General features: G+C 45.7%; 6 protein-coding genes across 11 annotated transcripts; 1 reads left to right on the top strand and 5 right to left on the bottom strand.

Annotated features, from left to right (window-relative positions):
* Nucleotides 1–958: 958 nt before the first annotated feature.
* On the bottom strand, nucleotides 959–2,713 carry LOC120903543 (glutamic acid-rich protein-like). Its single transcript, XM_040313030.1, has 3 exons — nucleotides 2,497–2,713; nucleotides 2,271–2,363; nucleotides 959–2,181 (listed from the first exon to the last, which is right to left on the bottom strand). Exons 1-3 carry the CDS (start codon nucleotides 2,579–2,581, stop codon nucleotides 1,196–1,198), a joined length of 1,164 nt encoding a protein of 387 aa, XP_040168964.1. The 5' UTR covers nucleotides 2,582–2,713; the 3' UTR covers nucleotides 959–1,195.
* Nucleotides 2,714–5,599: 2,886 nt separating this feature from the next.
* Nucleotides 5,600–6,844, bottom strand: LOC120902648. Its single transcript, XM_040311543.1, has 2 exons — nucleotides 6,320–6,844; nucleotides 5,600–6,230 (listed from the first exon to the last, which is right to left on the bottom strand). Exons 1-2 carry the CDS (start codon nucleotides 6,824–6,826, stop codon nucleotides 5,655–5,657), a joined length of 1,083 nt encoding a protein of 360 aa, XP_040167477.1. The 5' UTR covers nucleotides 6,827–6,844; the 3' UTR covers nucleotides 5,600–5,654.
* A 1,252-nt stretch (nucleotides 6,845–8,096) lies between these two features.
* On the bottom strand, nucleotides 8,097–14,265 carry LOC120902816 (prominin-1). 6 transcript variants are annotated; one of them, XM_040311839.1, is made up of 8 exons: nucleotides 13,854–14,265; nucleotides 12,763–12,820; nucleotides 12,534–12,687; nucleotides 12,388–12,458; nucleotides 12,079–12,314; nucleotides 9,983–11,998; nucleotides 9,014–9,070; nucleotides 8,097–8,391 (listed from the first exon to the last, which is right to left on the bottom strand). In XM_040311839.1, the coding sequence occupies exons 2-8, from the start codon at nucleotides 12,772–12,774 to the stop codon at nucleotides 8,211–8,213; spliced, it is 2,727 nt and encodes a 908-aa protein (XP_040167773.1). In that variant the 5' UTR covers nucleotides 12,775–12,820; nucleotides 13,854–14,265; the 3' UTR covers nucleotides 8,097–8,210. The 6 variants fall into 6 exon arrangements, with proteins under 6 accessions (XP_040167773.1, XP_040167772.1, XP_040167775.1 ...); XM_040311838.1 differs by having other exon boundaries at nucleotides 12,763–12,980; nucleotides 14,085–14,265; XM_040311841.1 differs by having other exon boundaries at nucleotides 12,763–12,964; nucleotides 14,085–14,265.
* Nucleotides 14,266–14,325: 60 nt separating this feature from the next.
* Nucleotides 14,326–15,570, bottom strand: LOC120902817 (caspase-1-like). The gene is made up of 2 exons (XM_040311845.1): nucleotides 15,434–15,570; nucleotides 14,326–15,357 (listed from the first exon to the last, which is right to left on the bottom strand). Exons 1-2 carry the CDS (start codon nucleotides 15,475–15,477, stop codon nucleotides 14,523–14,525), a joined length of 879 nt encoding a protein of 292 aa, XP_040167779.1. The 5' UTR covers nucleotides 15,478–15,570; the 3' UTR covers nucleotides 14,326–14,522.
* Nucleotides 15,571–17,084: 1,514 nt separating this feature from the next.
* LOC120903002 (caspase-1-like) lies at nucleotides 17,085–18,811 on the top strand. Its single transcript, XM_040312161.1, has 2 exons — nucleotides 17,085–17,195; nucleotides 17,262–18,811. Exons 1-2 carry the CDS (start codon nucleotides 17,134–17,136, stop codon nucleotides 18,082–18,084), a joined length of 885 nt encoding a protein of 294 aa, XP_040168095.1. The 5' UTR covers nucleotides 17,085–17,133; the 3' UTR covers nucleotides 18,085–18,811.
* Nucleotides 18,798–22,054, bottom strand: LOC120901230 (caspase-3-like). The gene is made up of 2 exons (XM_040308933.1): nucleotides 20,932–22,054; nucleotides 18,798–19,678 (listed from the first exon to the last, which is right to left on the bottom strand). The coding sequence occupies exons 1-2, from the start codon at nucleotides 21,675–21,677 to the stop codon at nucleotides 18,880–18,882; spliced, it is 1,545 nt and encodes a 514-aa protein (XP_040164867.1). The 5' UTR covers nucleotides 21,678–22,054; the 3' UTR covers nucleotides 18,798–18,879.
* Between the last annotated feature and the right edge of the window lie 169 nt (nucleotides 22,055–22,223).

Genomic DNA, 22,223 nt, shown 5'->3' with positions numbered 1-22,223 from the left:
GGTTTTGAAAAAGCACAATTACTCGATTTAGACTAGACGGCACTTCTCCTCCTGCTAAATTACATTCACCGGTTCGCTCACAAGCAGATCAGATGCATCTTCCGGACATGTTGTGCATGTTCCAATCCTGATGCTTCACAATTTGGCCTGCAACTATGTGTCGAGAAGTACGCGGTGATCACCTTCGGTGAGAAAGCAAGTACCGTTTCGATACGATTACGCCCTACGCAGCTCCATACTTGAGCGTAAAAGCGGTCCCAGGGATCTTGGAGTGCTCCTTGATGCGAAGTTGAGCTTCCATGACCAGCTTGACGACGTCGTAACCAAGAGGAATCTGCTGCTAGGCCTGCTTAAGCAACTTGCGCGTGAAATAAACGATCCTGCTTCGTGTAAGATGTTGTACTGTTCGTTGGTACGATCGGTAGTGGAGTACGCGTCTGTTGTATGGTGGCCAATTTTAACAATAAATAAACAAATAAATCATTATGAGCAGTATTTGTTGAGTATTCAGATTTGTAAGTTTTGCGAAAAAATCGTTATAAAGGTTACTCGTTGTGAGGGGTTCCACTGTATTTTAGTATCTGCCACCGGCATCGCGCTTCGTCTCTTTTACATCATTCAAACCGATTCTCTCGCCCTCTTCGTCATCTTCGTTTCATGTCGTGTCGTAATCAGCGATTCGTAGTGATCAGCCAAGGTTGCTACAAGCCCTTGTTGGCCGGAACCTTGAACAATGGGTTCTTAAATATAGTTTTCTTGTGGTGGAACTGTATTGAACAATATTTAGTAAATGTTTTTGTTAATTAATTATTGCTAGTTGAAAATTTTCAATTACAAAACATCAAAATAAATAAATTAATAAAAGAAACACTACAAAACGATCTAATTTGTACACAAATAACACTTATAGTTTATTCGACAGCGATCGCATTGCACTTAATGTTTCGAAGGATGAGTTTTTACAACATTCATAACACCTAATAATAAAAGCCTTACACTAACCTTACCTAACCTTAACCTTAACCACTAACGCTAACGTTTCTGTACGATTTGTTTGAATTTTAATGCTGCTGCACTGGCGAACCCACACGATATGCTCCACACATCTTTTGCAGATTCGCTCCCATCGCACTCAACAGGCATCGATCACTGATCCTTTCACTGATGAAGACATCAATCGATATCTACCGCGAGGCTAGTAATCCTCATAGCTGCTGTGAAGCGTCGCCGAAGGTTTCATTCGGTGGGCAAGATGGTGTTGCTGTTGCTTTTGCCGCCGCTGCTGTGCTGCTCTGTGCCGGGCCGCCAACAGCAACAGTTCGTTGAAGGAAGGATTCTCGAAATCTTGCATGCTCGTTCGCAACAGCCCGTTAACGAGATGCCCATCATCATCCTCTTCATATTCTTCGGTATCATCATCATCATCATCGTCGTCATCATCATCTCCAAGCACACCCATGTAGTCGGGTTCGTCGTCTAAGTACTCGGATGAATCCTCACCAAGCGCTGCAGTGTCGTCGTCCTCTTCATCGTCTTCCTCCTCCAGGCTGGGATTTCCAATCTGTGCCTGAATGGCGGCCAAAATCTTTGCCTCCATCTCGGGGTCCTCCTCCTCGTTCTCCTCCTCGTGCACCTCCTCCTTCGCCTTCTGTTTTGTGGGCGATTGTTTGGGTTTGGCGATCGCACGTTTGTAGCGTGGCAGTTCGATTGTGACGCGAATCGAATCGCTAGACAGTTGCTTCGTACGCACATCGGCACTTCTTAGCCGGGGTTGATTTCGGCGTGCTTGGGTGGCCTTGCGTTTGCTGGCACTGGTGTGCTTCGTTTGGCGTTGGTAGTACTTTTGCACGATCGTGGCAGCCATGTGCAGCACTCGCTGTGAGGGAGCTTCCCGGGAGGCGGAAGTTGCAGGCGCGCGAATGGAGTTGTGTTGAGGATCGTTGGTTTTGGGATTTGACGTTTGACGTATTTCGGGTGAGGCTAGCAGTGCGGTAAGAATTGCATTGCGAGGCTGGCCCCGATACCGGTGGGACTCTTCAACGACCAGCTCCCAAATGCTGCCGTAGATGTGCTCGAACGCGTCCTGCTCGAGGGATGACAGAGCGTTTGCCTTCATGAAGCTGATAATCATGGGAAGTAGCCGAAGCACTTCCAGCTCATCGAAGGTATCCATTGTTAGTTCTGTTGGTGATAAGAACAATTTACTATTAGATAGTCGCTCTAGAAGACTTCGATTCATTGCGTATAGATCTTTGTTTAATGATCTTTACCTTTAGCGTCACGAATAACTCCTTCCGCTACAAGCCGTGTCCGAAATTCGTTTAAAACCTGCAACGTCGCTGTATCGGTGGATGCAGTGTGATCTATTGATAAAAAGTTGAACATGATTTTCATTAGAAATTGTGTAAGTAGATGAGCACATTTCTTAAAGACAAACGCTTCCGTTGCTGCTTGTTGTGCACTTCCGATTCTCAGACCTTCTCCAAGAACACGTACCTATTGCATAGCTGGAGACGTTTGTAGGCATTAGCATTAAACACACCACCATTATGATCCTCGAATACACAGTTGATAGCACCATTGTCTTTCGTTTGATAATAGTTCCGCAATTCGCAAATACACTCAAATACACTGGCTTTTTGTCACGTAACGCTTGATCGTGCTTTACAATTGCTTCATCGTTTCACTGCACTCACTCGCTGATTGGTTCGTTGTTGGATGAAATCTCAAGTGCAACTGATAGTGACAGACCGGTGCACAACCAGTCTTAAATATCCGTGTCGAGATCGATTTGCTACCCATTCGCCCATTTCAACCTGTCGCTCGTGCCGCTCGCTCCGTTTCACCGCACTAATTGAGGAGCCACAAACGGTGCAGGATGTCTCCCGTGCCTCGTGCTGTCTCGCTGTCCCGCATTCGTCCTTGTGCTGTGATCCTTGCTCTCTTTCATTCCTTCGTGCTGTTAAGCAACTCGGTGCTACGTGCTTGATCCGCGCTTGAGGTAGTCGTCAACGTCGTCGTCGTCGTCGTCGTCGTCGTCGTCGTCGTCGTCGTCGTCTCCACTACGCTCTAGGGGCTGTCCACAGTCTGCCCCCGGAGGTATCGGCATCTGTGTTGCGGATGGATGTGTGTCTGCGCGTCTGCAGCCGTACGGACATGACCGTCCCCGGAAATGGACGGGGCGCCGGGCTCGTGTTCGCTGCGATACGGAGAGAGAGAGAGTGCGAGCGAGAGTAACACGGCGAGTGCACTTCCTGTGCAAAGGAACATGTTGCACCCTTTTTTTTGTTGCTGTTGCTTTGGTGTGTTTTTTGTTGAGTGGTTTGCTTTAAGCCATAGCAAAAGCTTTGGGTTTTTTGTTTATGGTTAACGAAACCATTAATTATGGCACCGATCAGGATCGGTTTGTGGAATGTTTGATTAGTTTGGGCCGGTGCAGGATTGCGTTGCGCTTGTGACACTGTGCTAATGGCGCTAAAAGGCTTTTGTGCCGGGCGAATGGCGTCAAACAGTCAGTCAGTCAGTCAGTCAGTCCGTCGCAACGGTGGTACGAAGTGAAAGGGGTAGCAGAGATAAACAAACACCCATATGGTGTGATGGGTGATCGTCGGGACGCATCAGTGCGGGATGGCATTTTCCCAAAAGGAAGCACATCATTAAACGATAAGAGTGATCGTTTGATGCTTATTCGAAATTTGAAATGGTGGATGTCTAGCGTTTCAACGGTTGAACGGGTTTTTAACGGAATATTTTGTCTTGCGTCATTTAACTTTGATAGCAGAAGACTGTTAAATGACAGCCTATTTTACAGTGGGTTAAATACAATTGTATTAAATAAGTGTTTTGGTATTATATTTATATTATAAATATAAGGATATAAGGATATAAGGAAAGGATAAATGTATCCTTTCGACATTTGTCTGTTAAAAGTCAGGACAGCGTCGGCATGAACATATTTTGATCGTACAACTTCTACAAGACCTCCAATTCTGACTACTTTATCATTCCGGTGCGGATCATTATAGTACTTGTTGTTTAGGAAAGGTTTAGTTTTATCATTCAAAAATAATGATAATTAAAATAATGAAAATAAGATAACAAGATCACTGATATCATCCATTTTTAAGATAAATAATTAAATACTGGCTGATTCTAATGTCATATAGCTCACTTTTCACAATCTCGGGAGCATTATCAATTGATGTTTTGCACATAAAAAACTTTAATTTGTTAAATTTGAAGATTTTTTAAATTTGAAGAGGACATTTTAATTCGTGTATTTCTGTATCCCATCCCGAAATATCTTTAATAAATTATTAAGTAGAATTACATGCGTAGTTGAGTAAATAAAAAAAAGAATGTTGTTATTATGTTTATAGGATTAGAAATTATGCTTATTTAATGTTTAAATTTGATTCATTCAATGCAATATTCCAATAAGTAAAGTCGGAATGTCAAAGAATGATGTATTTTTTACAATACCTGCCAAACAATTACATATAAAAAGGCTGTTTGTAGACAAAAAAAAACCCTTAAAGCCATTTTTTTTAAAGTGGCACACTTGAACTAATGCGAAAGTAGTAAACCCTCTACAGACGTGCTTAATTATTAAGGCTACGGCAGACGCGGAGACGTAATTAGTGTCAATAGCAAAAACGAAAGTTTATACCCGGTAAAAAACACGCCACCCGGCCAAGCGATAACCACAAATGAGTGTTCTTTTTTTGTCTTCTTTCGTTCCACCGGTTCAGCCAATTCATTATGCCAACACGAAACGCTCGCACACACACACACACAGTCAGCACAGGCAGCACCAGCCAAGTTCCCAGGACCGTACGTGCACCGTTCATTTACCCCCCCAAAGGATGCGAATGAACTGTCTCGGGGAAAAACCCCAGTCATCGGCAGTGCGTGCCCACCGCGACCGTTCAGCGAGTACTACGCCCCTTCCCCTCCTCGTCCTACCCGTCCACTGCACTGGCTGGCGAGGTTCAATTGATGGTACGAACGGGCCAGCAACAATGTTGCGCCACCGCTAGCCCCGGCGCGACGCCCGTTCAGTACGGGCAACCCGTTCTCCTTCTCGCGCCAGGGTCCTTCGGGGCCCACTCCGGGCAAGGATAATCGCTAGAAGATGCTAGAGCCAAAACAAAGAGCCAAACAACAAGTGCAGTGGCAGTGGCTAAAGGTGCAGCAATCTGTGCGTTGGCTTTTATTACCCACCACTTGAAAACAGTCCAGCCCACAAACAAGTGTTGTCGCACTAGGGTAGGGTAGAGGCGAAACGGCGATGGCCGTATGGCTGCACCCCGGGACGAACAAATTAGAGCCACCGGGATGCGGGGTGCCTATCCCTTGTGCGATGGATCGAGACATAAAAATATCATTTTCCCTGGTGCGCAGCAGGTGGATTATGGCACCGACGCATAATGCGACACTTTGCGCCCGAACGGGCCATTGTTACGCTTTTATGCGCAGGCGTTACGTAAGCGTCATTATGATTCGCACATTAGCAGGTCGCACGTCTGTTACGGAGGGGGAGGAAGGGGAGTACCGAGTACCCGCAGAGTCCAGACGGGTCAGATAGATCGGAAGTGTCGAGAATGAAGGATGGTGGTTTTTATTGAGAAAATGAGTCGTTTCGCTGGGTGCGCTCAGTGAGCGGGAGGTGCGATCGGCAGAAACCCTAGCTGCCGGTTCGAGCTTTCCTGTGCGACGGTACCGTAATAATCCTGCCAATGATCGGCCCGGCTTGGCTGGAACGCTGCCAGGGGGAAGTCTTGGGTGCTCGCTGTCGTCGTCAGCTCGATCGCGGACAGATCGGCCAGGCTGTGCTGGTGCGTGTAATAGGACGCTGGTATCATTGGCTGGGTTACGTAATTGAGCTCGGATTGAACGATCGACGCCGGGGTGGCTGGTTCGGGATCTTCCGAAACGGGCGCATAATGATCGGTCGGTGTATTAGTAGCGGAGACATCGGGATCGTTACTCGCGGTCAGTTCGGTGGGCGCTAGCACCGTTGGTGTATCGCTCGTGGTGGTTGTTTCCTCAACCGTTTCCACGTTAGTTTCCTCATTTGGTTCTGCGTCCGCTCGCAGTGTGCTGCGTATCGTTCTCGGAGGACTCACCTTGGGACGGGATCGCCTTTTAACGGTTGTAGAACTTTTTTTAGAAGCGAGCTTTTGTTTTCTTCCTCTCGGAAGCTCTAATTCATCGGCTGCAATCGTTTCCTAAAATGAACAATTATGAAAGATTAAACGATTGACCCAAAAAAACCGTTCGTTGCTTGCCGTGTCGTTGCAGTCTTTCCAATACTCACTGAACCGTTCGAGGCGCTCGGCACGGGATCGGAAAAGATGGTCGGACGCGGTTCAATCCCACCCGGTGCGGACCCGTAGTGGGATGGTCCGGTGTGGGGAAAGTGCACGGGGAACGGTATAACGGCCATCGTTTCAAATTCGGCTCCGGGCGGTCGGAAAGGAATTTTTATGTTGATGGTCGATCCACCGGTCCAGTAGGGTGAGCTGTAACCGTACGCTCCGTAGAATGCGTCGAGCGCGGCAGGATGGCCAACGTCAATCTTGACGAACCCTGAGCGTCGCGGACGATCGTTATCATCATCAAGGGAATCCACCAGCGTAAGGCCCGTAAGCAGACCAAGCAACCCTAGGAAGCGTCCTTCTCGGCGGCTCGATTTTAGTTTTCTAGGTAGTTCTGCACTCGTCGGTAGATGGATTGCTTTACGATCGGTTGATTCAATTGCTAATATACACTCGGTTAGCACCAGCGCAGCTATCAAAAAAACGTACAACCTACAGTGACGCATTTTTGTAGCACGCGTTTTACTCCGTTGACAAATTGAAACTGAAGCACCGGGCGCATCTGGACGGCCTTTTTGAAGTCAGCATATTGCGTGAGGTGAGCAAAAAGCAAAAAGGGAAAGTATTTTCATTTTTCCCGCATGCTGTACGGGAAGCAAGCTAGGGGCATTGCATTGGATCGCCCGCAGATGATGCGGTGTGTTGTTGTGTGTTATCTGCTACCAGGTAGAGCGCATGCATGACAGTGTGCTGTGGTGTTGAAATAAACCAACAGTGATAACGATGAGTCGCTGTGCGAGAGGTAAACTATTTTCATGCGACAAAGTACAAACATTTTCTGTGCTCGATTGTTTTGTTATTTTTCATAATTTACTGATACAAAATAAAGCAAAACGGCAATAAGCTAAACATAAGTGTATAATGGATTGAAGTGGGGTAAATGCCATGGATAATTATATCTTTCATGTGAAATATTTCAAAGTACAATAATCCAATAGGAAATCAACTATTTGTTCTTAAAATATTAATATTTATTCTTACTTGAATATGTGCTTGGTAGGGCTCATCGCTATATTACGTAACGCTCGTAGTGAGGGAGGGAAGAGCGTATTCTTCAGAGTTAATTAAATCAGTGGTCTCTGATTAATTATTATATAATTATTATCTCGCTTCTGCGTGTTTAAATCTTAAATCTTAAGCCTGCGGTGGATGGCAAAAACTGCACGAATAAGATTCGCCGAACTCTGCTCAATTTTCCGTTGCCATGGAAAACGGTGATTTTGACAGGAGTTTTCAAGCAGAAATCGTTTCGTCGAAACGCGTCTATTCATTCACTCGGTGGTCTTCTATGGAAATGAGTCTTGGACCATTCAAGTGGACGATGCAAATGCTCTGGGTGTGTTTGAGCGACGCATCCTCCGGATCATCTTTGGCCACGAGCTTGCTGAGCTGTACGGTGCGCCGAGCATCCTGACGGTGGTGAAGAATGGCAGGATACGATGGCTGGGGCATGTCATGAGGATGCTGAACTCATGCCCCACCAAGAAGGTGTTCGACAGCGATCCCCAGTTCGGCATAAGGCGCAGGGGAGCACAGCGAACTCGATGGCTGGATGGGGTGAAGCGTGACCTGTCGGAGATCTAGTGATCTAGGGATCAAGCATCCTGGAGGATAATTGTTGACCGGACCATGTCACGTCGACGTGCTGTTTGTTTCACGAATGATTTGTTTAGTAAATTTCGGATAAACAAATTAAAAGCTAATTGAAAACAAAAGTTTCACTCATTCTCGAACTAAAATAATCGCGCTTTATGTACGAACAAATCGAAAGATAAATATTATTCACAGATATTAACAGCGTTTGCGCCATCCGTCGCCTCGCCGGGTCCGCTAGATTAAGCTTTCCCGGTAGTTGGTCGGGTCGCCGCTTTCGTACCGCAACTCGATGTACTCAATTACGACCGCCCCCTCTTCGGTGCCGTCCTCCTCGCCGCTGCCGGTTGCCGTGTAGTGTGAAAGCTCCTCGTCCGTACTCGACTCTGCCATTGCGTTAACATGCACCCAGACGGATCTTCGCGTAGCCCGCGTATGCGCATTTCGGTCGGATCGGGTAGGAACGGGAGGAGAGAAAGAGAAATGCAAGCGTATCTTTCGCGCGCCTGTCTGTGTTTGCGTATGTGTGTGTGTTTGTGTTGGGAATGGTTCGCCCCTATGGCCACCCTGAATATTTTCATGTACTGCACGCAAATTGAGGGTTCGGAAAATGGCAGTGTGCACGTGGCTTAACCTTAGATTCTAGTTCACCACCCGGAGGAGATTTCGCAGGGAAATTCATGTGGTTATGAGACGATTTTCAGGTAGCAGGAATGGAATATTCGTACGATAATTTAAACACATCTCGCGGGAATCGATTACCAATTAGATCTGTCTATGTCCGGCATAACACTGACGGTGGATCTGGTGGGAGACGGTGGTGGTTTTTACGATAGAACGGGTCAATTTCGGTGGTCCCGCGTTTGCCAATTCGGGGTTACGTGAATGATGATGGTGTGTCGTAATGGAAGGCAGAAGGGATGAAGGTAGAAATGTTTCGGTTAGTATTCATCTCTCGGCAGGTTTGCAGCGACGATGTAAGCAAGCGCTAAGGAGAGGTCACAAGAAGTAGGGCATTGCCGTTAGGCAGGGTAACTTACCGTTGCGTCGACCAGTGGCTAGATTCACGCTGATCCTCACGTACGGAAGCTCGTGCACTGCAACGAGAACAAGACAATAACAAGTGGTGGTGGTAAACAAGGATGCCTCAAAACAGTGTATAATATCAATATAACTTAGTTTTGAAGCTGTTTTCGTATGAATATCAAGGATTACTGCCATAATAAAGATTTCTCTCGTAATTTGATCGTAAAAAATGTATGAATTTGGTTGATGAAAATATTGACTAAAGTACTGAACAACACCTGACGTCAACCCATACGCAGAAGAGTTTGCTTGATTTAAAGTCGATTTTTCACTCAGCCAAATAAGCGAATTTTGGCCTTTGTTTGGTAAATTACTTACAGAAAACTCATTTTTGTTGCTTATTTTAATGAAAACAGTATTACATGTCAAAAATTTCGTCGAAAAAAATCTAAAATTACCTTTTTTTATTGATTTTAGAACTAGGACCACTATAGGAACATGCCTGTTTGGTGTACCTATAATGGCACTATCATAAAAAACACTTAAAAATACGTAAATATGGTCAAAAGCCAATGAATTTGAATAAAACAATATCATTTGATAACAATTATGTTAAAAAACTAATAATTGCGTTGTTATGTGGTGGTATAGATCGTTAATAAAAATATGAGTATCGTTATGAAATCCTAAGGATTTTGGGAAAATTTTGATACCTTTCACAAAATAATGGATTTTACGGTCTCTAAGAAACGGAATGGCCCCATTTCATTTTAAAATCCTTTGTAAAAGGCTAGATAACATTTCACACTATCGTAAATAACTCAACTACTGTTAATTTATCGTATGAGACGCATTTTAGTGCAATACCACCCCTATTGGTACTAGCACCACTATAGGTACGTTTACCCTACTGTTTCTGGGACTGTTCTCAGAACTTTCTCCGAGCCGTGAAGCTAGCAGAGGATTTCTGAAGATGTACTCACTTGTACCGATGGCTGTTGGAGTGTTGCAGTTTGGTCGACAGTATCTCGAGCCGCCGGTAGGTGGAGGAAAGCATTAACGACAGTGGCGTCGCCACAGCCCACAGAAACAGGCACAGAAACGCCGAAAACCATAGCCCATTCATGGGATCCATAATGTGGTGACAGAACAGCATGCGCATCGCATCGAAGATGTCGAACAGAGGTCGACAGCTTGCACATCGATCGTTCAGCACCATGGTCGTGTAGTTCCGGTAAGCGTCCAGGTGGCCACGCAACCTTGCCCGGTAGGTGTCGCTACGGTTGTAGCACACCTCAGCCGCGTCCGTGTCGAGGAAGGACTGCGCGTTTCGCAGGTGCGTCAAGCTTTTATTAACCTGTGCGGCCCACGGCGATAGCTGCAGTTCGAGCGCGGTTAGATGGTACACGATGTCACCGCGCAACTGTTCGAGCGGTGCCAGCAGCGAGAGCTGCAGGCGCTTGGCCCGCGACCCAAGTGTGGTCATGCGGCTCGAGGTGGCCACATCCTGGATCTGGGCCGATACGCGCTGCAGCTGATCGATGAACGTGAGCACATCCTTGTCGGGCGAGAGTTGTGTCAGCTCGATGCGCGTGCTCGTCATGTTGAGGTCCGAGTCGTACAGCATATCCTCCAGTATGCCCTGGATGCGTACGGTAAACCCAAGAAATGGTTCCTCGCTAGCGCCCACACTCTCAATCGCTCGCTCAAGCTCGGGCCGCTTGCGGTGCTCTATTTTTGCGGACAGATTGAGCAGTGAATCGAGCTGAAAGGTGCCGTACGAGCCACGACCCTGTTCACACTCGTTCAGCGCTTTCGAGAGCGATATCTGTACTGGCTGTGACCATCGTGCATCGGCCGGAGCAGCCTGTCGCAGCAGCTCCCCGATGATCCCATACTGTGGTTCGGTTGGGTAAATCAGTCCCGGTTTGTCGATCAGCTTCTGGAGCACAGTGTAATCCGGCTCGTTGTACAGCGGATGGCAGATGAACAGCTGCCCATGAGCGCCCAGCAACATCTCCATCATCGTGAATCCAGACAGCGCTAAGCTTGCAATACAGATGCAAACAGCGCCGAGGATGAGCGTGATGCCCGCCTTATTGTCCGCGTGACAGCAGCCACAGCTAAGCGCGCTCAGCAGAATGAGCGTCACGAGCAGCGTCATGATGGTGGTCGCGAGTCCGGCCAACCACAAGATCGCACCAATCTCACGGTACCGATCGAAGAACGAGTCGGAGAAGTTTGCCGTCCGGTTCACCTGCCCCACCAGCTCACCGATCGTTTGTGACAGCACGCTTACAGTCGCTTCCGTATCGTTGCTCAGCTCCTCCAACCGCTCCTCCACCTGATCTGCCTGCTCTTCGGTAGCATTGCGCACCTCTCCAGCATAGTTGCGGAAGGTAGCCCTTGCCAGCGTAAGCTCCTGCGACAACGCATGCATGCTACTGTTCCGACTCGCCTCACCCATCGCCATCAGCTTGGCAAGCGTTCGATCCGCCTGCAGCTTCCGAATACGGTCGATCAGCCCCGTGTCCTCGAAGTTCCTGATGCGCAGCGTATCACAAAGCGGCCGATCGCGAAACGTGCACTGGCGCTGCAGCACCGTCAGCTGTATCTGCAGCTCGTCCAGCCGATACTCCGCCTCGTACGAGATCTTGGCCGCCCGGGCCAGTGCATCCTGCAGCAGATGGATACGGCGCGACAGGTTGCTGCTGCTCGTGCTAATCTCAATGATCGACTCGAAGATGATGTCGATGCCGGTAAACAGTGCGAGATGGTGCTGAATCGGTTCGCCCAGCAGCTTGTCGACGGCTTCGAGATCGTCCCTTATGCGCTCGGTCGCGGTGGCAAGTCCTTGCGCGATGACGAACCGCATTTGCGATTCGGCATCGCGCAGATACGTGGCCGCATCGAGCAATGAAGACCGCACGACGGTGGGCGTGTGATCGACGGCCGAGGCAATCTGTTCGTTCGTCACAAACATTGCTATGACACCGGCACTGGGAAAAGAGGCGACGAGAGAGATTGCGATTATTGATTGATTCACCCGCTCGACACACCAACAGAAAAAACAACCTACATCAGCAGCAGTATGACGACCTGGAGCATTAGACCGAGGAAACTTTTGCGACAGTGCAGTGACTCCTCGAGCGATAGCTCCTCCGCCTGTATGATGGCATCGACGGTTGGGCCGGGATTCAGATCATCGTCCGGTTCCTTCGCACATCCCCACGCGATCGTGTAGCAGAGCGGTATGAGCGAGATCAGGAAAAAGATCGCTATCAGACAGATGTAGCCCGACTCAACCTTGAGGGCCTGCGAAAGGGAAAGGGGAGAATTTTCAAACGATCAGTTTTGGCGCCACGTCAGTTTTAGAAGCAGTACTCACCTCCAGTATCAGCTGCAGAAAGGACACCTTCGTGTGGAATGCATCGCGCAGCAGCTCTAGAATGCAGTAGACTTTTATTCAACACTTATGACCCGACCCAACCCGCCGCATCGTTGGCGGGGAAGTATGCAGCACGGTGCTCTTACCTACTGGCAGATCGTACGGCGTAATGTAGGACAGAAAGGTGGACAGATAGGTGAAGACGAACGAGCCGTGGTAGAGTCCGAGCGTCGGTATGATGTAGCTGTCGGTGGCGACCGGTTCCGGATAGTCGTGTGGAATGATGGCGACCGATTGCTCCTAGGTTATAGAAAAAAAAACCACCCAGATGACGTATGTACCTGCTGGCTGGCGGACTATGACTCATCTACCTACCATGGCTTGCATTTGCGGCAGCCCCAGTGTATTTGCAATCAATCATGTGATAAGATACCTGTTTTTTTTTGCCACAACCCCGAACGAACGATTGCGGAATGATTACGTAATTCCGCGAAATGTTTACATGATTTCGCTTTATTAGGGTTTATTAGGTGAACGATAACGTATATTGGTGTGGCTGAACTCCTTCAAGGCTAATCTGAACGGTAGACGTGCTATATTTCAATTGCATGAGACTTCATGAGATAACAGTACAGTTTGAAAAATTCCTCTCAATACGTTCTGTTTTGAGGGAATTTCATTTCAAGTTTCATTAGTCATAATGCGTGTTCTCAGACGTTTGCCTATGATATTCAACGTGCACCAGCGACACAAAATGATATGCTCAATGCGTAAGGCTTCTTGAAGTGTAACTCTACACTGTACTGGCTTGGATGCGACTGCGTTCAAGTAACAAGTGAATACTCACTGTTCATTTAAGCACTCAATGCTGCATAGCACATACACATACACAGGCCAATGGCTAAACACGTGAAAAGGCAGAAACACAGCAAGACTTCTTCTATGCACTGGGAATTATTTCTTGCTTGAAACCCTTCGGTTGATGTCTTTAATCTTGATGTTTATTATCAGTTTTAACTTTTCAAAAACCTAAATATTGCTGTTGAAGTCCACGCAACATTATGCTACATGCTTCCAACGACCTACTGGCTCCCAAACACCCTTATCAGTGCAACGCGCTATATCCATTACACCACAACTGCAAGACACATATAGCACGGCAAGACTTAGCAATCGGCTTTAGCCTATCTAATAACACAACCTCAGTTTACAGTTTAAAAAAAATGGTTTGAATATGAAAATGCCCAGAACCAAAACTCCCGGCTAACCGACACCTACTTCCAGTACACACACTGTCTGCAAGCGCCAGTACCTTGGACACTACCCGCGGCTTCCCAACTCTATGATCGATGACTGCTTTCGGCACTGGTGATACATTTAACCTGTCTTGAAGGGGCTTTCTTTAGCGGAAGCCAGCTAATGTGTACCCTACGCCCCAAAAAAGTGTCAAGACCTCAAAAGCTTACAATTGATAAACGGTCCGCTTGCTGACACGTCGACAAGAGCTGGCGTTAATTAGATTACGTTCACGGTGCGGTTTTATTGATTCCGCGGCGGTAGCAAAATTCGCTCGCAGCTGGGCTTGGTACGACGGGGATTTCAAAAGTCAAACAAACGGAAAACGAATCGAATAAAAACCCCGCGGAAGACTTCATGCAAAGATATCTGAAACAGGGCACTGGAAAATGAAGGATTACTTTGAACAGCTTCACACACGGCTCACACTGACAGCTCCAAACGTACAGCAAACGACCACACACTACCACCGTGTGTACTACTTCCACCGAACCGGAACGGCCGCACGTGCCGAAAGCTGCCTGTATACTGACGACCAACACCGCACGGATGGACGGTGTGAAGTTTGGATGCGCTTACGCATGTCTTCACGAAGGATCACGATTGGGCCGCACTCATTGGAAACACACAAACACATGCACATTATTAGTTTTTAGTGTGGTAGCAGCAGAAAACGCTTGCCATCATGGAGCACTTTATTCCTGAGTAGAACATTGTATACAAAAAAAAACCGATTAAAATAATACACTCACACAAAGGAAGAGAGACTTCAGCAATGGTCGAGTATGCGTGCAGTATGTTGGTTGAGTATCCGGTTCACGTTTTAACAGGCCGGCACTTTATTTGCGTGGGAAGTAGAGCGCCTTCGTAAGCATCGACACGACACAGGGCATCTGTTTCTTTCCATCCATTTGCTCGTTGCCCGGCACGTTCGATTCATACAGATAGGCCACCCGGCGCGACACGGAAGTGAGCAGCTGAAGCAACTCCTTCCGATGGGCGTGCTGGTTCAGCTCGATGCTGAGCGACTGTATGAACCAGGAACCGTGGGTCGGATTGCGCCACGAGTAGTGTCCATCGAAGGCTGAGTACATTACCAGCACGTCGGCCATCGTAGGAATGACGCACGTCCGTTGGCTAGACGACGAAAGTGCATCGACGGTGTCCGTGGCTATCTTTGTCAATTTAACGCCCTTGTCAAATTTGGTGCCCCGGCAGGCTTGTACGAAGAACAGCTTCGGTTTGCCGATCAGTGTTTTACACGCATCGCCAACAAAGGGTTCCCACAGCTCGGCAATCTGGTACTGCTTATCGGCGGCATACAGCGAACCGTCCTGACCGTGCGTCATCATCACCAGTACGAAACAATCGCTCTCTGTGTGGTCCTCTTTGGCAACTTCGTCCAGCTTGGCAAGCAGTTCTTGCTTTTTCAAGTCGTTAAATACTCGCGCATCAAAACCGAGCTGCAGCAGTTCCTTTTTAATTTCGTCGCGATCCTTGTTGCTTCCTTCGCGCTTAGCATTGGACTCAAAGTTCACGTGGTTGAAAATCAATGCCGTCCCACGGTTTCGATGAGATGTGTCGTAATTTTCTTCCTGTACTGCCGCCAGTGCGTGCGGTGAGCTGACGACGGATCCCCTGTGAGCACGTGCGGGTGGTTCTGTCGGCGATGGCCTTAGAAAAGAAGAAGATTTTGTTTTTATTCAATCCTAGAATGGCATAGAAGCTGCGCGTTTCGTTACAAACTTACGAGCTAAACGGCTTCACGTCAATCTCATCCGGAGCGGTATCCATCGTGACGGAGGGGACACAAAGTGTTCACTTTCTGCCAGCCTTTGCTGCCGAACTGAAGGGTTTTTGGATTTGCACTGCCCACCTCATGGCTCGCATCACTATCATGCGATAAGGCTTATCAATACGACCCTTCTTTGTTTTGCTTCCCTTTTTCCCCTTCTTGTGTTCATTATGGTACGAGGAATCAAAAAATTTTATCAGAGGCCTCGGATCGAAGATTCGCAATACCGGGGGTCTACGCTTCATTAAGCTTCCTTGACTGGACCGGAATGTGTTCGGGTTCTCGGGTTTTTGTCATTTTTATGAGTGTGTGTTTTATACTCGTATTTGTAATGTATGATGGCTACCTACCATTACATACCAAGAGAAAACAGTAGGGTGAGCTTTGGATCATTATCTCATAGTTTGGAATAACTAACGTCACAGGATCTTTATGATATACTTCTTTATCTTCTTATTTGGAGCAAAAACCGGTGCTGGTTGAAGCCTGCCTTAGACACTAATGGGCAGTTGAGCCCCAGTGGCGGATCTAACGGTAGGCGGACTAGGCGGTCGCCTGGGGCCCCGCCAATTTAGGGGCCCCGTAGATCGCCATTCTATAGTATGCCGTATGAACAGAGTACTAGCGACAAGGGCCCCCGGTAGGGTGGCCGTTGGGGCCCCGAGGCTGGCGAATCTTTTGCACCCCCCCCCGTCAGCAAAAATTTTAGAACCTGTGATCGAAGGGGCTCCTGTCGGTGTACTGTTCAATATCCCAACAAGTTTAGTGCCACTACCCCCCCCTCCCCCCGGCACAACAACATTTACCATTTACAGGAGCCTCAACTCGTCTTTCCGCTTAGGGCCCCCGATACCCTTAATCCGCCACTGTTGAGCCCTAATGAGCATATAAGGGACCCGGAAACGGGTCGTTATCATTTCTACTCGTTAAAGATGCGATCTATTTAATACAATCGAATGTTGCGTACAGTGCGATAGATATTCTTTGGTGCTTTGGTTAAGGTAATAATATCTTTATTGTAATGATACATTTTGCATGTTCATATTACATCCGTATGCTTTCGACTATTCCACGAATGATATTTCTGACACATTCTGTTGGTTGTTGTTTGTTCACGATTGTTCTGTACGCAGGAAGAAACTTTAATAAATCATCATCATTAAATAAGATATCATAAATAAGTGTGCCAACAGTTGAAAAAAGCACTAAGTTTTCCGCTACACCCTGTGTTCAGCGAATGTGAAATGTTTCATTGTTTGAATTTGAAACGTTTTCGATGTAAGTTCGTTCTGAGTTGGTTGAAATCATTCACTTTCTACAGAAGCAGTCTATTTTTTTTTCAAGCATTATATAGTAACTATTGTTGATTATATAGTGGATTACTAATGTGTGAATTATAAGCAATTGATGCCCTGATGTGAATTATGATTTTTGTAAATAAAAATACGATTACTTCGCCATAAATCAAGGCCTGCTTTTCATTTGTTTGAGACGTTTAATGACTGCTGAACTGAAATTTGATTTGATAAGACCTATCGTAAAGATAAACCTGGAATTTCATTGAGTAGGTGGTACGGTACGAATTGAGTCTCACGTTAGTCTGTCACGGAACGTCAACAGTGAATATGTTTAATAGTCAGTTTGTGCTTTAGAAAATGGACTCCTCCGCTTTTCCTTCTGGGTCATCTGATGAGTTGGACTCAAAATCGGTACAATTGTGAGTATGATTTTAAATTGAGCATAACGAGCAATGTGCAATAGAGTTTTTTTCTATCCATTCTAGAAGTAGTGCAGCAGCGACGCATCCCACTGAAGGTTTTGCTAATGCCGCACCGGTAGGAATTGACGAGTGCTACGACACAAGTAATGCTAGGCGTGGCATTGCGCTTATCATCAATCAGGTGATCTTTAGCAGCATGGCAGTGCGCGTCGGTAGCAGTAAGGATCGCACCGATATTAGCACGGTATTGCAACGAATCGGATTCGAGGTGCGTGTGATGGACGATCCGAACAGAAAGCAACTACTTTCCGCGCTCAAGCAGCTTGCCGGTGAGGATCACTCGCACAGCGACTGTCTAGTGGTGGTGGTGATGACGCACGGCAAAGAAAATAATCTACTGTACGCTTCCGATAAGTCATACGAAGCGAACCAGTTGTGGGAACCGTTCATTGGCGACGCCTGTCCATCGTTGATCGGTAAGCCGAAGTTGTTTTTCGTACAGGCCTGCCGAGGCAAGAAGCTTGATGAAGGCGTTATTCAAGCAACCATAAGCATAGATTCCGTCGATACGCAATCGTCACCGGGCTCGATGCGATACGTTATTCCGGCCATGGCAGACCTGCTGGTCATGTACTCCACGTACGATGGCCACTACTCGTGGCGCAATCCGAGCAAGGGGTCTTGGTTCATCCAATCGCTCTGTGCCGAGCTTGGGGCGAGTGCCCATTGCAAGGAGCTGCTGCACATACTGACTGCCGTTTCGCGCCGGGTAGCGTATCACTATCAGTCGAACGTTCCGGATAATGCCAAAATAGATGCAAAGAAGCAGATGCCCTGTATGGTGTCCATGTTAACCAAGCTGCTCTATTTGAGGCCAAAAAAATAGGAGAAACACCATAATAAAGACCAAAAAGTTTGCTTCCGAATGACGAATGTCCGTCATGATGGTGTGGCGAGAATTATCGTAAAATGTAGCCTCTCTGTTTTCATAACATTCAGGGAAATGGTCCAGGAACTAAAGTTGTAATATCTGTAAGAATTCCCAGGGATCATGAGATTTTTTACTAATACCTTCAATGTATTTGGAACTATCACGGATATCTTCGGCAAGGCCACAGGAATGGTATGATAATCTGGAGGTGTCAGAGGAGTTCTTCTATCTTAGAACGATGATAAATTCGAGTAATTATATCATCAGCGGAATCCAGGAACGTATTTTTCCAGGGAATAAATAATAACTTGATCCATAAATACATTCTTTTTTCTGTCCATTGCTTAAGGTTTTTGTTGTTTTTTATCCATTCAGCTTGTTCCATTGCAGAATAGATTACGATAATGCCGTCACTGAACATGACAAGAGGTTTTTGGCGGCCTGTTTCCAAGAAATTTCATGCGTAAGCAATTAAAGCGATTTCAGAAATGATATCAGTCAAAGAAAGATATCGCGCTAAACGTAGTGATACAAAACGGGAAGAGGTTATCAAAAGTGTAAAGGGGGTACATTTGACTAGAAATTTAGAGTGTGCCACATTCCAAAAATGTATTTCTACTGGACGCTTACTTATCCTACTTATCCTATCCTTATCTACTGGACGCATCTTTTGTTAAAATAAAATCAGAAAACCACTTATATTGCATGTTTTATTCCAACTGTATTTGAACTTCCAACTATTCTGCTACACTATTTGTCCACAAAGTAGAATGCTTTCGTTAGCATTGAATTAATTGACGGTATTTGTTTCAGCACACCGGTACGTTTTACCATATTCACTTCACTTTCCATCAGAAAAGATCGAACCGATACAAGATAGGACACGTGAGTCAGCAAGGTGAGAAGATCCTTCCCGGCAATGTTGGCACCCAACACTTGGCAAAGTGACTGAATAAACCAGGACCCTTCCTCCTTGTCACGGTACGAAACGTATTGATCGTAGGATGAGTACATCACCAAAAGATCCGCATACATTGGTATTTCGACGCAAATTGGTTTCTCTGGAGACGGTACCGCATCTACCGCAGCCCCGCCAACTAGATAGTCATGTTTATTACCGCGACAGGATTGAATGAACACAAGCTTCGGTTTCCCGATCAGCGAGGGACAGCCGTTCCCTACAAAATCAGTCCACAGTTCGTCAATATGCATTTCACCTCTTCGCAACGTGATCTTATCATTATTTCCGTGTGCCATCGCCACAATTACTAGACAGTCGCTTTTGGTGTGATCCTCTTTGCTCACGTTGCGCAGCGCATCTCTGATCTCGTGCTTTGTTTTGTCGCAGAACGTACGCACATCACACTTCAGCCTTTGCAGCACAGTCTCTACCGCTTCGAGGTCCTTTTCCCAACCATCTCGATTTTCACTATCATTTATGACCACTGCTATGCCACGGTTGGGATGATTCGTTTTGTACGACTGCAGCTCGAGCTCGAGCAGTGAATCCATCACTTCCAAGCAACTACCTGCTACCGTGTGTGAACACCGATTGTGAACGGCGACGAACAGTTTTTATTTCCTGCCGCTTTTCTTTTTATCAGTGTTCTTTTTTGTTTTAAATTGATAAGACCATCGATGAGTACAGTGGCAGCAATTAGTATCAGCGCTACACCTTTTCAAGCAAATATTGGTATTTGACAAATAATTGAAAATTAAGTATGCAATATATGTCAAAATATGACAAATTCCAACAGCTTTATTTAAATGTTGTTTTACCGACTCGTCGCTATAGATTTTTTTCCCCTGTTGAATGTCGTCTATCTTACTTCAATACTGGCTTGGTTGTGATCAATTAGATCATTTTAAACTTATTGTAAAAATAAGAAAATTAACATCTCCTTCACAATTGTTCGAATAATCTAACTTTAAACACATACGTTAACATCTCCAGTGGAAGCAAATAAGAGCATTAAAGGTACAAAACTAGGGTCTTAATTATGCAGCACGCCAACGAGCTTTTTGACAATTTTTCAAAAAAATAAACATCAAAATGATAAATAAATTACCAAAAATGCTCAGCTTAATCGATAATAGCTTTCATCTAGTTTAAGTTTAGCATAGACATACGGGTGCGCTTAAAGTAATGTTTGCCACTGTAATTTGGTATTATCTTAGGCTTCACTAGCCGTAATTGATTCTTAGAACTGATCAATGAGCGAACTTTCTATGAATCTCTGAATGTCTGAATTTGAATGAAATTCTTTGAATGTCTATCTGTATTTTTATCAAAATGCTTCGAGAGGTATCAATAATTTAGTAGAAAAAAGATAAAATCAATTGTTTGCAAAGGAAATGAGCTTATCTAGCATAGCACAGGCGGTCCCCGAGATAAACGGTTAATTGGGGCTGTAAACGAATTTCCGCGTAAGTCGAATATCGTGAGTTTACTAGTAAAGGGTGCCTGCTGACTTATTACAGCAGTTTTAAACCTGTTGAAATGGTTTTTAACATTCAATCAAAGGGAAATTATTTGGCATTTTACAATTCATGTGTCAAATCAGTACAATTTGCTCAAAGAACTGTCAAATTTAATCCTCGTCCAAATCTTCGTATAAGAGGTTGGGGACTACCTGTACATCTATATACATCACTGACTGATATGTATGATGGCTAAGGCAGTCAAATATTGTTTAATTATGTTTCGGAAGAATTCAGAACAAAACAACCGAGCCATCGCAACATAAAATAGCTTGGAGTTCATTTATTTTCTAAATGCTTTACAGCTTTCAGCTTATCTGCTGAGTTTGTTTTGGCACAAAGTAGAAGGCTTTCGTGAGCATTGAGTTAATAGACGGTATTTGTTTAACCGTTTCCCCGTCGGACGTGATGGATGTTTGGCACGACACGATGTAGGACACTTGGGTTAGCAAGCTGATAAGCTCCTTTCCGGCAATGTTGGCGCGCAACACTTGGCAAAGCGATTGTATGAACCAGGATCCTTTGTCCTTGCAGCGAACCGATATGTGACGGTCGTAGGATGAGTACATCACCAACAGATCCGCATACATTGGTATAATACCAGGTGCAGGATCCACTGAACAGGGTGTCGAATCTGTCTCGTGCGAAGCTACTCCAAAGTCTACGTTATCACCGCGACACGTTTGAATGAACACAAGCTTCGGTTTCCCAATCAATGAAGGACACTTGTTTCCCACAAAACTAGCCCACAGTTTGTCGATTCGCAGCTTTTCTTTTTTCAGCGTGATATGATCTTTCTTTCCGTGTGCCATCGCCACAATTACCAGACAGTCGTTTTCGTTGTGATCCTCGCGGGCCACTTTGTATAGAGCTTTTTTGATCTCTTTCTTTGTGTTATCCTGGAAGGTACGCACGTTAAATTTCAAACCCTCCAGCGTAGCCACCACATCTTGTACGTCTTTTTCCGAACCTTCTCGCCTTTCACTATCATTTATGACCACTGCAATGCCACGGTTTGGATGCGTCGTGTCGTACGATTTCAGCTCGAACTCCAGGATTGAATCCATCACCTTTATTAAACTATCTGCTTCCTTGTGTGGATAAACTTCCAACAACCGACAGCTTATACTTCCTACCAAAATTGCTACTATCAGGGTTTTTTTTGTTTTACACTGATAAGATATTTCATGATTACAGTGGCAAAAATTCAAATAGGCGCACTTTGCTTTTGGAGCAAATTATGAACAAATGCTACTGTCATATAAATTGAATTCTTTCCACTATTCTCAATTGTTCATTCGCACTTTAAAATACTTGTTTTTTTTAAAGAAGTTACTTCTGTAACATCAAAATTGTTTTAAGAATCCAAATAGAAACAAAACACGTTCACAATGTTTTGAGGGATATCAGTATAAATAGCTATTGATAAATTGCAAAAGTTACCTGGAATAGTTATGAGTAAGTGAGCTATTGTACTAGACAGAGGTTTTCAGTGCCAGAAATGCTGGTCTGATGTGTGAAAAAAAACAAACAAACAGGAAACAATGATTTGGCGATTTTTCCGCACGTGAGGCCAAAAGTTTTATAATGTTGGTTAGATACCACGGTCCCAC

The sequence above is a fragment of the Anopheles arabiensis genome, chromosome 3, assembly GCF_016920715.1.
Source record: "Anopheles arabiensis isolate DONGOLA chromosome 3, AaraD3, whole genome shotgun sequence".
Taxonomy (NCBI): domain Eukaryota; kingdom Metazoa; phylum Arthropoda; class Insecta; order Diptera; family Culicidae; genus Anopheles; species Anopheles arabiensis.
Note: the sequence above shows the minus strand (reverse complement) of the source record. Positions and strands in the feature narration are given on the sequence as shown.

Coding starts and splice junctions, on each gene's coding strand:
- LOC120903543 (XM_040313030.1), bottom strand. CDS start 2,581: ATGGTGCTATCAACTGTGTATTCGAGGATCATAATGGTGGTGTGTTTA. Junction 2,364..2,496: donor CGTCTCCAGCTATGCAATAG/GTACGTGTTCTT, acceptor TTTTATCAATAG/ATCACACTGCATCCACCGAT. Junction 2,182..2,270: donor AGTTATTCGTGACGCTAAAG/GTAAAGATCATT, acceptor TATCACCAACAG/AACTAACAATGGATACCTTC.
- LOC120902648 (XM_040311543.1), bottom strand. CDS start 6,826: ATGCGTCACTGTAGGTTGTACGTTTTTTTGATAGCTGCGCTGGTGCTA. Junction 6,231..6,319: donor CGAGCGCCTCGAACGGTTCA/GTGAGTATTGGA, acceptor TGTTCATTTTAG/GAAACGATTGCAGCCGATGA.
- LOC120902816 (XM_040311839.1), bottom strand. Junction 12,459..12,533: donor GCCGTACGATCTGCCAGTAG/GTAAGAGCACCG, acceptor GTTGAATAAAAG/TCTACTGCATTCTAGAGCTG. Junction 11,999..12,078: donor GTCGTCATACTGCTGCTGAT/GTAGGTTGTTTT, acceptor CTCTTTTCCCAG/TGCCGGTGTCATAGCAATGT.
- LOC120902817 (XM_040311845.1), bottom strand. CDS start 15,477: ATGGATACCGCTCCGGATGAGATTGACGTGAAGCCGTTTAGCTC. Junction 15,358..15,433: donor GACGTGAAGCCGTTTAGCTC/GTAAGTTTGTAA, acceptor TTCTTTTCTAAG/GCCATCGCCGACAGAACCAC.
- LOC120903002 (XM_040312161.1), top strand. CDS start 17,134: ATGGACTCCTCCGCTTTTCCTTCTGGGTCATCTGATGAGTTGGACTCA. Junction 17,196..17,261: donor GACTCAAAATCGGTACAATT/GTGAGTATGATT, acceptor TATCCATTCTAG/AAGTAGTGCAGCAGCGACGC.
- LOC120901230 (XM_040308933.1), bottom strand. CDS start 21,677: ATGGATTCAATCCTGGAGTTCGAGCTGAAATCGTACGACACGACGCAT. Junction 19,679..20,931: donor TTTGTGCCAAAACAAACTCA/GCAGATAAGCTG, acceptor CGTTCACAATCG/GTGTTCACACACGGTAGCAG.